We start from the raw sequence: 14,372 nt of genomic DNA, 5'->3' as shown, positions 1-14,372 counted from the left end.
AACACAGCCCTAGAGACTGCCATCAACAATTCCGAGGAAGTGGATTTTGCTGTGCAGAATCTTGATGAATCTGCCAACGTTATTTTAACTTTGGCAGATTCATGAAAAGGGTTGTGTATTGAAGCTAATTTGTATGATTCATCTTTTAATCTAATTATTAATTGAATTCTGGTTCAGCGGAGTTCAATCCAGACCACTTACTGTTGTTGCACCCTGTGTATTGTTGAAAATGTATTAATTGTTATAATTCAAATGTGACAAGGATTGCTCCCAAAGTGAATCCCCTGTTTTAGATAGTCTTCTCAGAACTCCATTGAGCAGCTCTCTTTCCATGATGAAAGCCATGGTCTTCCATTTCTACACAGGAAACAGAGGCAAACCAACTACAAATATAGGACTAGCCCAAGTGACTGACACCACTGAAAACACGAAGGAACTGGAAATAGACCACACTATTATGTAGTCTATTATAAGGTCACAGTGATCTAAGTTTGGACAATGATGTTTTATTTGCCACAGGATCCCGTCTGCAAGAATCTGAACTGGACATTTTGTTTCAATGGACATATGTACAGCAACAAATGCTTATGCATGTAAATAACACACTGTATATAAACTGAGTTGAGTAATTATGCAAATGTTGCTGCATGTATATTTTGCATATAAAAGTGAAATTAGTGAACATTTCTTGCCAGCTAACACAGTTTTACAGTATTTGATTTCCATAAGGTTACTGAACTAATATCTGGTTCAGGAACCTGTGCCAATGAGACCCTGGGTTTAAATTACTTCTAATTTAAACCCAGGCTGCAAAGAAAGGAGTGCAAAATCTTCTCAAAGAACAGTTTCCTCACCAGGACAGACCCTCGCATTGTGACGTCTCTCTGCATAGCAGCGGTGTCTTCAATCTCAGCAGAGCACATAAAAAGAGGGCAACTACCTAACCTTTTTATTTCACAAAACCAACTCACAGGACTGGTTTTAAAGCTGCAATGGAGGACTTCACTTTCCTATCTAGTACACGCAGCACTTCTGATCTTCTGTGGCACTCTGAAGCAGATAAGATTACCTCAGGTCTCAGCAAATCCCACTGCCTCAAAACTGCTACAAAAAATGCAGTCTGACAAGGAAAACTGCTCCTGGGGGAGCCAACAGGGGCAGGTTAACACACTGCAGAGGACAAAACTAAATTTCAACAGGATTTATCGCTTTAGAAGCAGGGACTAAATCTACAGAGTACCAACTTTTTAAAACACATTTTTCTATATTTAGTCTCTCAAAACCCTCTGTAGGGATAACTGCGGCTTCATACTTAGTCTTAGTCTTAGTTTGAGAATAAATTTGAGAACTTTGCATGTTTTTTGGGGGGGCTGACAGCAGGCTCGAGTTCTAGCTATAGTTTTTTGCCAACAAATCTAGATAGCATTTTAAAATTAGAAGTGTTTCCTCATCAGAAACTCTTTTAAAATCCTTCCAAACATCAGTCACTTTAAAGCCAGCATCTTGATTAAATAATTTCAATTTCGAAAACCAGGAGCTGCAGTTCTACTCAGACATGATTTTCCGCTTACAACCGACTGTGGCGACAATGGAGGCATCAGGAAAATATTACAATAAAAGCATTTTAAGGTGTCATATTACATTTCTACAGTGTGTCTAATTGTGTAATATTATTTATAATCAGTGATGTATAACACTGTACTCAGCTTATTTGTCACAGCTTAAAAAAAAAAGAAAGAAGAAAGATGACCTGTGTAATAATGGTACGGCCCGTTACCTTGGTTGCGCATTTCAGTGTTACTGAAAACCGATTGGATGTGAAAAACAGCTGAAAGTGTATCAACAATCATAACTGACTTGCATCCCTCTTTGTGACGGATACATTTCTTTCCAGAATACTATAGCAGGAGTTCAAGAGCCCTTGCTTTATGCATGTTCCTCCTTGTAATAAAAACTAAAGTGCAATTGAAATGGGAGCCACAAACATTCTTTCTTTTACCCAGTTCTGCACTGTAACGATGAAACCCTGCTGTATTAATTCAGGTCACGCCAAGCCCCCCACCACTGCACCTAGAATATTCAAACTTTACATTTAAAAAATGCAAACAGCAAATTCCACTTGTGTCTGCCGTGATAATCCTGACAGATAACATGGAATTCACTCCGTCTACCATGAGCAGCATGCTCAACACAAAACAAAAGACACAGCCAAAACGATAGCCGGTTGTTAGATCTCAAGATGAAGGCCAATTACTTTAAATGAAGCAGAACAATAAGCCCACTGTTCCATGGCGATCTCAGCGTACCCCTATGCTATAGAATGGCCACCACAAGAAATTACTGCCAGGTTCTAAGAATCTTTACATAACAGGAAAAAATAATGCAGACACGCTGGTAAAGACTGTTGAATGAAGATGCACAATTTATGCTCAACAAGTCAAGAGTATCCTAACTGTGCAAAACCAACTTATTTTGTACAATAACTCGTGCTAGAATGTCCTTACCAAGTTTCATCAAAATAGGATAGGAATTACATTGAAATGGGATTATAAGAGACTTTTATTCATCTCCCCTCCTCCTCTACAGATCACTGCTTGACTTGAATGCAAGAACACTTCTTTAGTGTAGAATGCATGTTTTTGCATGCACAGGCAACCAGACCGACAGTCTTTTATATTGTATATACCGTACACAAATCCATCACCAAAAAGAAATCTCCTTGAAACATCACTAATCACGCTTTGGCAATGGTCATTATCCCATTCTGATTTTGCATGTAATCGCTGGACAATTGCTTTGAACATTGGGGGTGAGAGGTGAGCTTGATTTGATCAACCTATACTTTTTTTTCTATGCATTTTCTTTTTTTAAATTACACTAAAAACCTTTGACAAGTAAAACATGTGACTGCACTGTATTTAGCAATAGGAGGTTTGTTCTTTTTAATCCCTTACTTGCTCACCCTGACTAACCCTTTGAAAATTACTCGACAAACTTTGCAATTTTCAGTTCTATATATTTAATCTAAAACCAGAAGCATTAAATCCCAAGTACCCGAGTGAAACATTAAGCCTCTTTCCATCTAGATCTATTAAAGGGTTACAAAGGCACCCACAGACTGGCCAAGAGAGTGTGACAAGGCCTGCACTGCATTCTACACAACTCTCTACCCAGAAGCATGTAATGTCAAGAACACACACATATCCCTGTCCATGCTGGAAATATAGAGACATCGATAACCATTACAAAAGCAGACCACTGTAACTACTGCATAGTGTAAGGTATAAGGCACCTTCACATATCCCCAGATTCTGATACCCTACATAAAATGGTAAGAATGTTCTTAAGTGATTGTAGCAGGGCGGTAGAATATGTTGTTTATTTCAGAACAGGGTACTCCCTGCTCCTGCGCATTTGTATTATTTTGTATTTAATTATTATTGTTATGATTTCAAATGTATCGTTTTGATTATTTAAACAGATGATTTAATGTATTGTATGATTTGAATGTATTTTGTGTTTAGTTCAAAACACGCGGTTTTATTATTTATTGCTCTTATGATTTATTTAGGTATAAAATGTTTCGATTGTTTATTTAAAAACATCTTGTACAGAAGGTGACCATCTCCAGAGTTAACTCATTGATTAATTGCTGCTAATCGGAAGATGGTCACCTGTATACAAGCCTGCAGCTCTCTGCGCTCGGTGTGGGTGTTCAGAGGAGTGAACGAGAGCGAGAGGAAGGAGTTTAAACAGAAACTCCAGGATCAGTGAAAGCGATCGCCCAGCCTGACCTGAGTTTGGTTGTGTGTTATGTGCTCGAGATTTGTTTTTCTTTGAATATTTATTTTGCTCTGTGAGCAGTGTTTTTTGTTAAAATATTTGATTTGTCTTTTGCCCCGCAGTACTTGCCTTCTGTTTTGTTCCTGCTTCTGGCCTGACATCACCACTTAGCCATCCCTGTCACAGTGATGAAGTAATGTAGTTAGATAAATGTAAAAATGAAAGAGTGACCAATGTGAGCCTCTTCTATGTCTCCTTTGTGAGGAGATGCATCTCCTGCACAGATTATTTCAAACTGAACACTGTTCTTTCACTTGCAGGGTTAACCTATTACCTCAGCCAGTCACGTTCCGAGTAGAGTGTCTTCCGATAACTGTTGCCGTGGTGAACCATCTAGCCTATAATGATTGCTGCAGACATTAATGCTTAATTACGAGCCCTGAATCTTTCTTCCGAGGGTTTCAAATCACATTGTCATTCCTCATTGGTTTCCAACCTGTTCCAGAGGCCTGCTGTGAAGCAGTTGTGTTGGATATCCTCGTTCTCATTACACATGCTATGTGTGCAGATTGTAAAGTACAGCGTGGCTAAGCTAGTCTGACAGTCCCCGTCAGGGAGACGAAGAGCTTTTCATCTGGAAATGTGTTGTTATTCAGGCAACGCTGCCTGGACGTGAAGCTTACAAAGCCTCAAGGATGTTCTCAGCCAATATGACAGATACACTCTGAAACCAACAGGACTTTCGAATCAAAACATTTCCTATAGTGGTGGTCACGATGAGCATCCCTTCTGTTACTAGCCCCACACGGAGAGCCCTCCTCCGTGCCCCACACGGAGAGCCCTCCTCCGTGCCCCACACGGAGAGCCCTCCTCCAGCCCCACACGGAGAGCCCTCCTCCAGCCCCACACGGAGAGCCCTCCTCCGTGCCCCACACGGAGAGCCCTCCTCCGTGCCCCACACGGAGAGCCCTCCTCCAGCCCCACACGGAGAGCCCTCCTCTTGTATTCCTGTGTTGCTTTACCAGGAGGCAGGATGCTTATTCAGAAAACAGCTCTTTACAGTGAATATGAAAAAAAATGAACTCACTAAGGGATTGCTATCCAGTATATTAAAGCAAACTTCTTATCTGATACTAGAAGTATTGTTTGCTTATCAAGGTCTTGGGAGTCAAAAAGTCCTTCAAAGCTGCCAAAACTATCCACACGTACGAATATAAATGTTTTATAAATGAAGATAAGACAACCACAAAATATAAATATCCCAATGCATTACTAATTATAATTGCCAGTACTTCTACTTTTATTTCCAAGTAATGTTGTATTACTGAAGGAGATTTAATTGCTCTAACTTAAATCAACGAGTAATTACCAGGATCAAATTACAGATAATTACTGAGTTAGCTACTCTGCAAAGTGTGTCCGAAAACATGAAAACGAACATTTCATGCACAAAAGTAACCAAATGTATTATATTACCACTTGACACATCTACACTGCAAATGTATTTATCAAAGCCAGTTGATAATGGACAACATAACTGGCAATGATATATCAAACCATTTTTCTCACAACGATTTTATTTTTCCTTGTCAAAAGTGGTGCAAATGTAAGTGATGCAACAAGCTCTGACAAACAGGAGGCCTTGGGTCGTTTCCTAGAGAGCGTTAGGAGCACCACAGACAGACTACATTTCCATACATGGGCAGTCTTCACATGAAGTCTTAAGGAGCCGACAGTGAGAAGCACAATTAGCAAAGTAAACACAGGGCTCTTTGAACCCCTGCACTGCCACTCTATGTACTCAAAACAGCATTTAAACTGCAGTCTCACCTGGGCACCCAGCCCTAATGGACACACAGTGCAGAGCAGAAGCACACACTGCTGACAAACCCCACACCTGCAATAACGGACCCTGGTCTCTTATCTCTGCATGGGAGACACTTCTCATAGATGATGCAAAGAGGGTTCAAAGGATCCTCTTTCTCGCCTTCACCCAGGGAAGGGGTTTCCTCCCTCTGTTTGCTTGGGTATGTTTGTCCTTTGGTGTGTGACAATTTAGTGCTCATAAAGACACAAGGACCTATAAAGGTGGGAATCTGGCAATGGACAAGTTAATGTCTGCAAATATAGGCAATGGTAGTCCCATTAACAGTTAAATCACTTCAATAGTAAATATTGTATTTTTGGTTGTCACTTGTAAGCAAAACTCCCATCACATATACCCTTATCTTCTTGGGTAAATGGCACTGACTCTGGTGGTGGAAGGACCCTTGAGAGCTTCCCCTCCTATCTGGTGCAAGTTAGCACACCTTTGCAATGTACTTCACAGTACAGTGGAATATATAAAAACATTAGGGGAATGTACATTACAACTAACAGGTCCTTCATTTGAACTCAGTGTCCATATAAAACTTTTATTTTATATTTATTTCAACCCGGCTCACCGCTGCCATGCCTGCGCTGACTCGGGAGAGACGAAGATGGACTCACCTGTCCTCCGAAATGTTTGCTGTCAGTCGTCTGCTTTTTTTCACTCTGCAGGCCCGCCATGCAGCCACCTCAGAGCTACAGCGTCGGAGGACAATGCAGCTCTGAGCAACTTACAGGCAGGCCCGCAGGCGCCCGGCCAGTCTACAGGGATCACTGGTGCACAGTGAGCCGAGGACACCCTGGTCGACCTAAGCCCTCCTCACCCGGGTGGTGCTCGGCCAATTGCGAGCCGCCCCCTGGAAACTCCCATCCACGGTCGGCAGTGGAATAGCCTAGACTCAAACCGGCGATCTCCAGGCTATAGGGTGCATCCTGCACTGCACGCGGAGTGTCTTTATCGGATGCACCACTCAGGAGCCCCCCTTTGTAGCCCATCACTTCTAAGAGTAGGATACACTTTTCATTTGAGAAAGACTGCTGTTTAGAGAACCGGACAACCCTCTTAGAAATGGTTTTGTATTTAATGATTTGGTTGCCAGGTCAGGCAATAAGATGAAGGGCATCATCCTGTAGGTTTTTGAACAGCTATAAAAACACAGAGGTTTTAATTCAGAGTTTGGAGTACAGCTCTGTGCCAACTTGCCTCAAATATACTTTAAATTTCTTAATGTGTGTTTGCTATAAGCTATTCATTTAACATTATAAAAACAAAAAGCTACAAACATACTATTACTGACCAATTATTTACAACTTGTTCTGTATTATTATTTATTTCTTAGCAGACGCCCTTATCCAGGGCGACTTACAATTGTTACAAGATATCACATTATTTTTACATTCAATTACATTATTTTTTACACATTATTTTTACATACAATTACCCATTTATACAGTTGAGTTTTTACTGGAGCAATCTAGGTAAAGTACCTTGCTCAAGGGTACAGCAGCAGTGTCCCCCACCGGGGATTGAACCCACGACCCTCCAGTCAAGAGTCCAGAGTCCTAACCGCTACTCCACACCGCTGCCCCTAACCACTACCCCACACCGCTGCCCCTAACCACTACCCCACACCGCTGCCCCTAACCACTACCCCACACCGCTGCCCCTAACCACTACCCCACACCGCTGCCCCTAACCACTACCCCACACCGCTACCCCTAACCACTACTCCACACTGCTGCCCTATTGCCAAGTTTAAGAAATCAGCACACACTATGGCACCAATTCATCAAAAATAAATACAGCCAACAAATGCACAGCTCTGCTTGGTTAATTTTCAAGCACATGTACATAGGAACCCAGTGACGCAAATAGATCAATTTGTTATCTGCATAGTGCCATGGAAAAAAGCAATGTTGTTCAGTCATACCTATTTTCTCCCAATTACAATCTTGTCTAGTTTTCCTACATGTTACGGCTACATCCTTGCTGCCACAAAAGCATTTCTCTTCTCAGATATGCCTAAGCCCCTCCCTTCTAATCTCTCCCTTGTTTAATACCTAGGGGCAAGAAACATCACACCCCAACCTACCCACAATGAATGCCCTCTGCCACTAGGTGGCAATAGCGAGTATAGGGCTGAATAAGTGCCCACAGTGGGGCTCCAGATTGGTCTCAACCAGTGAATGAAACAATGCATAATACACAGAGATACACCTTAATAAAAGCATCTAATGCAACACAACTGCTTCAAGGTGTCCACAAACACTGTTTACTCAAATACATTACATGAAATCAAACAGAAAGATGTGACCATTAACAAGGCACATGTACTGTGCTGTGCAGTGTCCACTGAAGACCCAAAGAACACTTCACCATGTTGGTCTAAGCAAGCCACCATGCGAGGCAAATCTTCTCTTAAAACCTTGTAGCCACTCAAGATCTGTAGTCTTACCAGACCGGAATCAGTGTATTACTGCAAATGCAATGGCATCGGTCTCTGATGCACAGGCATATTTCAAGAACACAAATCTGATTGCAATACAGTATTGAGCCTTTTTCGGGGGTCCTATCTGGATTCATCACAAGTGAAAAGGACTGGACACTCTGTAGTGTAGCGGCTGAAAGTGCTACACAGTCAATGCAGTTTGTGCAATACAACCTTTCATATAGCCTTGAGGCATTACAGCACAGAACACTACTGTGCGTCAGTTCAGCATTAAAACAATTTCAAACCTACTTCAAAAAGGTGCTGTGGTTTGCAATAGCTGCTCCACGGCTGGCAGCTTCAGGAGTACAATTTGCCAAATGATATGTTTCATTAACTCACCATGTATGCTCCAAGACTAAAACATTCAAGAATATGGCAAAGACACTTCATTTTAAGTAAGTTTTGTAATGTGTTCATGAAGTATTTAATTGCCTCTCAAAACGGTTGTTTTTTATGACATGTAAAAGTAGCTACCATTAAACAGCTGTTTTAAATAACCATGTTCAAGTAAAGACTACAGAGCAAAGATGGAAATATTGTAGAGCAGTGTCACCCATTCCAGGTTTTAATATCAGCTTGATGAGCCACAATGTACAGGTAACAAGCTCAGGTGTGTCTTGCTAAACTCTTGGTAAAACCAGGACTGGATCAAACTACTATGCAATAGGAGCCAATTGTCATCCCTGTAGTGTATTAAATCAAAGTGGGTTAATTAAGGGCACCTTGGAAGACTAATAGTTTATACGACAGAACTTAGTAGTCATTCAAACCAAACGCTGTCTTCAAAGGCATGTTAAACTCGTACTGATATCCACCTTGGTAAGGTAATGACTTCAAACAGAAGACCATGTTAGATACTGATCTGTGCTCCTACACCGTCTGGTCTCAATGAATAAGAGCGAGATGAAGAGCTCCTCCCCTCGACTCCTCCCTTGCTGTTAGGGTTGACAGACTCTTTCACGTGTAACCCTTGGACAGCTATTCAGCATAACAATGGTCACTTCGAACTGTGGACACAGTAAGTGAGGTTCAGATAGACTGAACACACTTTGGGGGAAAAGATTTTGCCCCAAGTTTCATTTGCAACTCTTCTTTCCTAAATAGAATAAAACACTGACCATATTTTACGAATACAGGAATAAATACACCCACTGTATGTTCAATTACAGTAAGCACTCAATTAAGTACAAGGTATTTGGTTTTTACTGGTTATTCTTATTAATTTCTTAGCAGACTATGTAACAGAAGGTTATGTAACCAAAGCATGTCCCCGCTTTCTGAAGAAAACAAAAATAAATAATCGACTACTCGTGGAATCTACACCGCAACAAAAAGCATAGCAGCGACAACACATATGAAACTTACGCGGTGTACTTTACCTTTCCAATACACATTGTACTGTTTGTCATTTAAAAAAATAGATTTGCGGGTAAAATACAACATAACAGAAACATCATGTATTATTAGACATGCATAGCAATTGTTTAAAACGCAGCTGTCATTCTCGAAAAAAAAATACTGATGTACATTTTACTGTACAAACTCATTCATTTATTCTGGCAATTTACAAAATACACGATACTTTTTTAATGAGCAAGGTAAATAAATAAATAAATAAATAAATAATACATGCCAGATTTGTGTTTTAAATAATAGGCAGAGTCGGCTTGAATCTTGCATGTTTCTACTAGCCGTAATGAGTCCCGGACCCTCAGAAGAATGATTGTGATGTACGCTACTTTACTGTATTAAAAACATGCAAAAGACGTTGCGCTACTTTAACAAGTCAGTCATTATTAAAAACAAGCGGCAAGACCTGGTTACCATCTATAACATAAGCTGTTCATGTCTTACATTAACAGTGTAATGCGGTAGAATGTACAAAACAAAATCTTCTAAAAAACAACTTAAATCGTCATTCAAATGCCGTGTTGTTGTGGTTAATTATTTATAGAAGAAAATAAGTCGGAAAGTTACACTTCAGTTATAAAGTAAGCGTAGTCTATTTTTAAACTTCCGAAATATACGCGCAAGCACGGTTTAAAGTTACAATGCCTGTAAATAATTCTATCCATTTTTTTTGTTCAAGTATCAGAAAAAAAAAGTATAAAAGACAAGCACTACTCACCGCAGATTCTGAATTCTCTACCCCGATGCATAGAACTAGAACTAGAAAACAGAGAGCAACGCTTCGAAACATGTTATTAATATTCATTTTCTACACTATGCGCCTACTCAGCACTGACATATACAACTGCATGTGGGACTTGACATATTCTTAAGAACACTTAGAAGAACTTTTCAAAACGTTACAACGGATACTTAAATATCTACTAACACTTCTGTGAGAGACTACTCTCTTCTGCAAGCGCTGAAATCTGTTTCTAGCACCCTAACCTGCCCCCCGGGTCTACTTTACCAAATAAGGATAGGGGAGATCCTTACGCTCAACAAAAATCTAGTCCGCTAACTTTGTAGAACTTTTTTTTCCCCAAACTCCAGTTTTTAAATCTGTCTGTTGCATAAGTTATCGTTCAATATAGACTATTACTGCTTCTATACTTTTATGTAAAATAAAATATAACCGTTTAGATTTAATTTTAGACTTTAGACAAAGGGTGGCAAACTATCGGCGGATTGATTGAAGGACAAGAGTAGATGTCTGACTATCAATTAAAAAGTAATCATTTCTCTTAGCCCCTGGGTGATCAGTGAATTTCTGTGAACGTGTTTAGATTCGTGGAATTTACCGTTTTAGAACGTATTTGGACTGGTTAGACTTTTTTTCTGCTAGACATCTATGAAATGTATAGATTTGTATTGGGGATAACAATGAACGGTTGATAATATTGTAATGCGTTTATACCCAGTGTTCTTTAGAGAAATATAGTTTATTTCTCGTTTAGACCCAACGCGTGGTGTGACTACCTTAAACACAATGCAGGAATGTGTAACTGTTAGATTTCAGGATTATTTACAAAATATGTTGTATTGCTAAAAGTTTAAAAATGAAAAATAATACACTATAAGTGGTCCAAAATAACTACAAATACTCCATGGAACGTTCATTCCGTCTTTAAATATATGTTTAATATGTATACAGTCAATATCCCAGTTGTGGTAAAGCACAGGTTACCAGCGTAGAACTGTTAACGCATATTATGCTCACTAAATTGATCATGTACCTTAATGCAAAATATATCACAGATATATAGTCTATGATTTACATTTCTATTAAACAATCCATTAAAAATGATTCATGGAATGTGTACGAAGTCAGCGTAAGACACAATATCATTGATCCAGAAAATAAAAATAAAAAAGTTCACTTTTTCAAAAAGACACATGTTAAAAAAAACGTGATGCATTTTTGTAGTGATTGTTCCATCTTTACCATTAAAACTATTGAGATCAGGTTCATATAAGAACGAACACGGGTTATTCACAAGGCGCTGCAACCACGGGCAACATGTGGCTGAATTAACTTGAGTGGCAATCTTAGCCTTTTTGTGCAGTATCCTAGTTGCGTGCTATAAAAACGCGTTTCAGACAGACACAAGTATCTAATCTTGCGATGTTTTATATTTGAAATAAACACACAGCAGTGCTAAAAGTTCTAGGAGTTTACGCTAATTTAGCAGGTTATCATGTATGAATTGATCTGTGCCTGTGATTTATACCTGTTGAAATATTTCCCAAGTTACATTTTGTAATGAGGGTCTATTCGTGTCTTGAGACTGGGGATTTTAATGAATATCACATCTTTATATATATATATATATATATATATATATATATATATATATATATATATATATATATATATATATTCTTTTTTCTTTATATTACATATTTATACAGCTGGCACTCTTCTAACGTGGGTGGTCTTTGTGTATCCACTCCTATCTATACACACAGCTGGGTTTTAACGGGACACCCTTTTCTTTTCATATCACATCTTTACACAGCTCATTCATTGCTCTGTGCATTTTGGTCGATTCACTCATTCAGTAGTAGTGAACCTGTATAATGTAGGTACAGCGTGTATTTAACGTGTGCAGGATCCAGGTTAGTTTAACTGGACAACAATACATTTGAAAAGAAGTGCAATTCTGATATATGATTAATTATATGCAATTGTGTTTATCTATTGTTATAAAAGTAGACCAAACAGCATGCAATAAATAACACTTAACGGGAACTTCATGAAAAAAGTGTACGCTTTCCACACACTGGGACACGAACGGTTTTTGTTTTGTTTCTTGAAACATGTTCAAAGTAATGTTTTACTTTAATTATCAAAATTACAATTAATATTTTTTTCAAAAGCATATAATTCCCAAGCCATGATAAATAACATTAAGGTTGAATATTAGGTGTAATTCGTTCTTTCTTTGGGGCTATTCTGATTGACAGCTAAAGACTCCTCCCCTTCCTCTGCTTCTAGCGATGGGCTCAGGTCGGTCGGGAGACACTCATGGAGGTATGACACAGGCCCGGTTTTTGGGATGGAACCGCATAACAGTCTCGCGTTTTGATTGGTCCATGTCTGTCACATGAATTCGTCGTCACACGAGTGGAAAAGTGTGCAGGCATTTTTAACATTGTGATCAGATAGAGAGAGTGATTTGCTTTCCACAACCTTACCATTAAAATATAATGTGGTATTACACTGTACTGATATTACAAACTATGAGGAATTACTTTATATAAATTATCATGTTATGCACGAATGTAAGAATTGGCTTTCTGTGGTGGTGTACTTTTTTCTTTCAAGTAGCATATATCTAGAATCGTTTTTGCGATATATTTTAATATAAAACATATACGCTATTGCAGTTTTCTTACAGGATACATTAGTTTATCTCTAATGTAATCACAGTTTTACATATAGACTGCCCCTGTTTTCATTTACGTCCCAAATTCTGGGCCGCTTTGCTTTTCAGATAATGTCCCAAATTCTGGGCCGATTTGGTTTTTAGATAACGTCCCAAATTCTGGGCAACCTTGGTTTTTAGATAACATCCCAAATTCTGGGCCGCTTTGCATTTCCGAATTCAGCCCAGTTTTGGGGAATCAGCTGACAGCAGAGTTTCTAAGTCATGCATGCACAGTTTACCATAAACTGGATCGTGAATTAATTTGAGAGTAACCCTTAGTACATTAATCAAAGTTCATGTATTTTTCACTCTCCCCAGAAATCTTTTTTTTTTTTTTTAATGAAAAAAACAAAAATGTAAATGTTAAAAAACGAATTTCTTATTACATGAAGAAACTACATTGCACTGAAATAGATACATGAAAATTAATTTAAGCAGTCGTTTTCCTTTATTAAAGGCTAATATTAAAACACATTTTTGGAAAGGAACATGGTATTCCGAAAAAAGGACATCTCGTTTTCTTATGTAACGTCCATCAATATATTGTAGTGTTTCAGGTTCTTTTTGGACAGAAATGAGACTGCAACTGTGAGTAGACGAAGGCCGTTTATTTTGACAATAATTAAATAATCACAAAATAAAATCATAAAGTGAGGGAAAGGAGACTGGGAGTCGAAAGTGAAAATAAATGATTGTATTAATTCTTCTTTTACCCTACCCTTCCCAGTCTTTTCCCCGCCCCTCTTGTGCGCAAAACCTGAACTCCAATTCCCCTCAACACACGTGTACCACCATGCAACCCTGGCACGCACACACCACCATGCAACCCCTGCACGTATACACCCACCATGCAACCCCTGCACGCACACACCACCATGCAACCCCTGCATGCATACACCCACCGTAGCAATTCTTTGCAAAATATATTTTCGGGTATTCATTCATGTCTATGGCAGTGTTATAAAACACATTTTCAGGCATATCTCTCGAACCCGAGCACGTAGAACCACCATTCAAAGTGATATAGACTCAGGGGAGCACCCCAAACCACCCCCTAAAAAGGTGTGGTGGTTCACCCAAAAACTCATGTCATGACGAAAAAATTCACTTTGCCAAGCCGTCCTGGCATTTGAACCATGAAAATGGTGACTCCTTGTGCGGGGCCCCATGGGGCCCCAACACAAAAAAAAATCAAGTTCCTAACCCCCACAGAACCCGAGATACGCCCTGTCAAAAATGTCCAAAAACTACCCTTTTCGGGGTCATATCTCCATGACCCTGGGGCCTAGAAACCGGGTTGAACTTCCTAGGGTCATGTTTGGGGGCCCTCTTTCACAGGGAGCCACCC

The 14,372-nt window shown here is 39.4% G+C and overlaps 1 protein-coding gene across 1 annotated transcript in view; it reads right to left on the bottom strand.

The window, feature by feature from the left end:
• LOC117412163 (collagen alpha-5(IV) chain-like) overlaps positions 1-10,536 on the bottom strand; it is a 72,965-nt gene extending 62,429 nt beyond the window's left edge. Inside the window, exon 1 of the mRNA XM_058989068.1 lies at positions 10,273-10,536. Within this exon, the coding sequence (XP_058845051.1) occupies positions 10,273-10,359 (87 nt within the window). The 5' untranslated portion in view covers positions 10,360-10,536. The remainder of the gene's footprint in view (positions 1-10,272) is intronic.
• Between the last annotated feature and the right edge of the window lie 3,836 nt (positions 10,537-14,372).

Source organism: Acipenser ruthenus, chromosome 16 (genome assembly GCF_902713425.1).
Source record: "Acipenser ruthenus chromosome 16, fAciRut3.2 maternal haplotype, whole genome shotgun sequence".
In the NCBI taxonomy this organism is placed as follows: Eukaryota; Metazoa; Chordata; class Actinopteri; order Acipenseriformes; family Acipenseridae; genus Acipenser; species Acipenser ruthenus.
The sequence above is the reverse complement of the archived record's forward strand: the minus strand, read 5'-3'. Positions and strand labels throughout refer to the sequence as shown.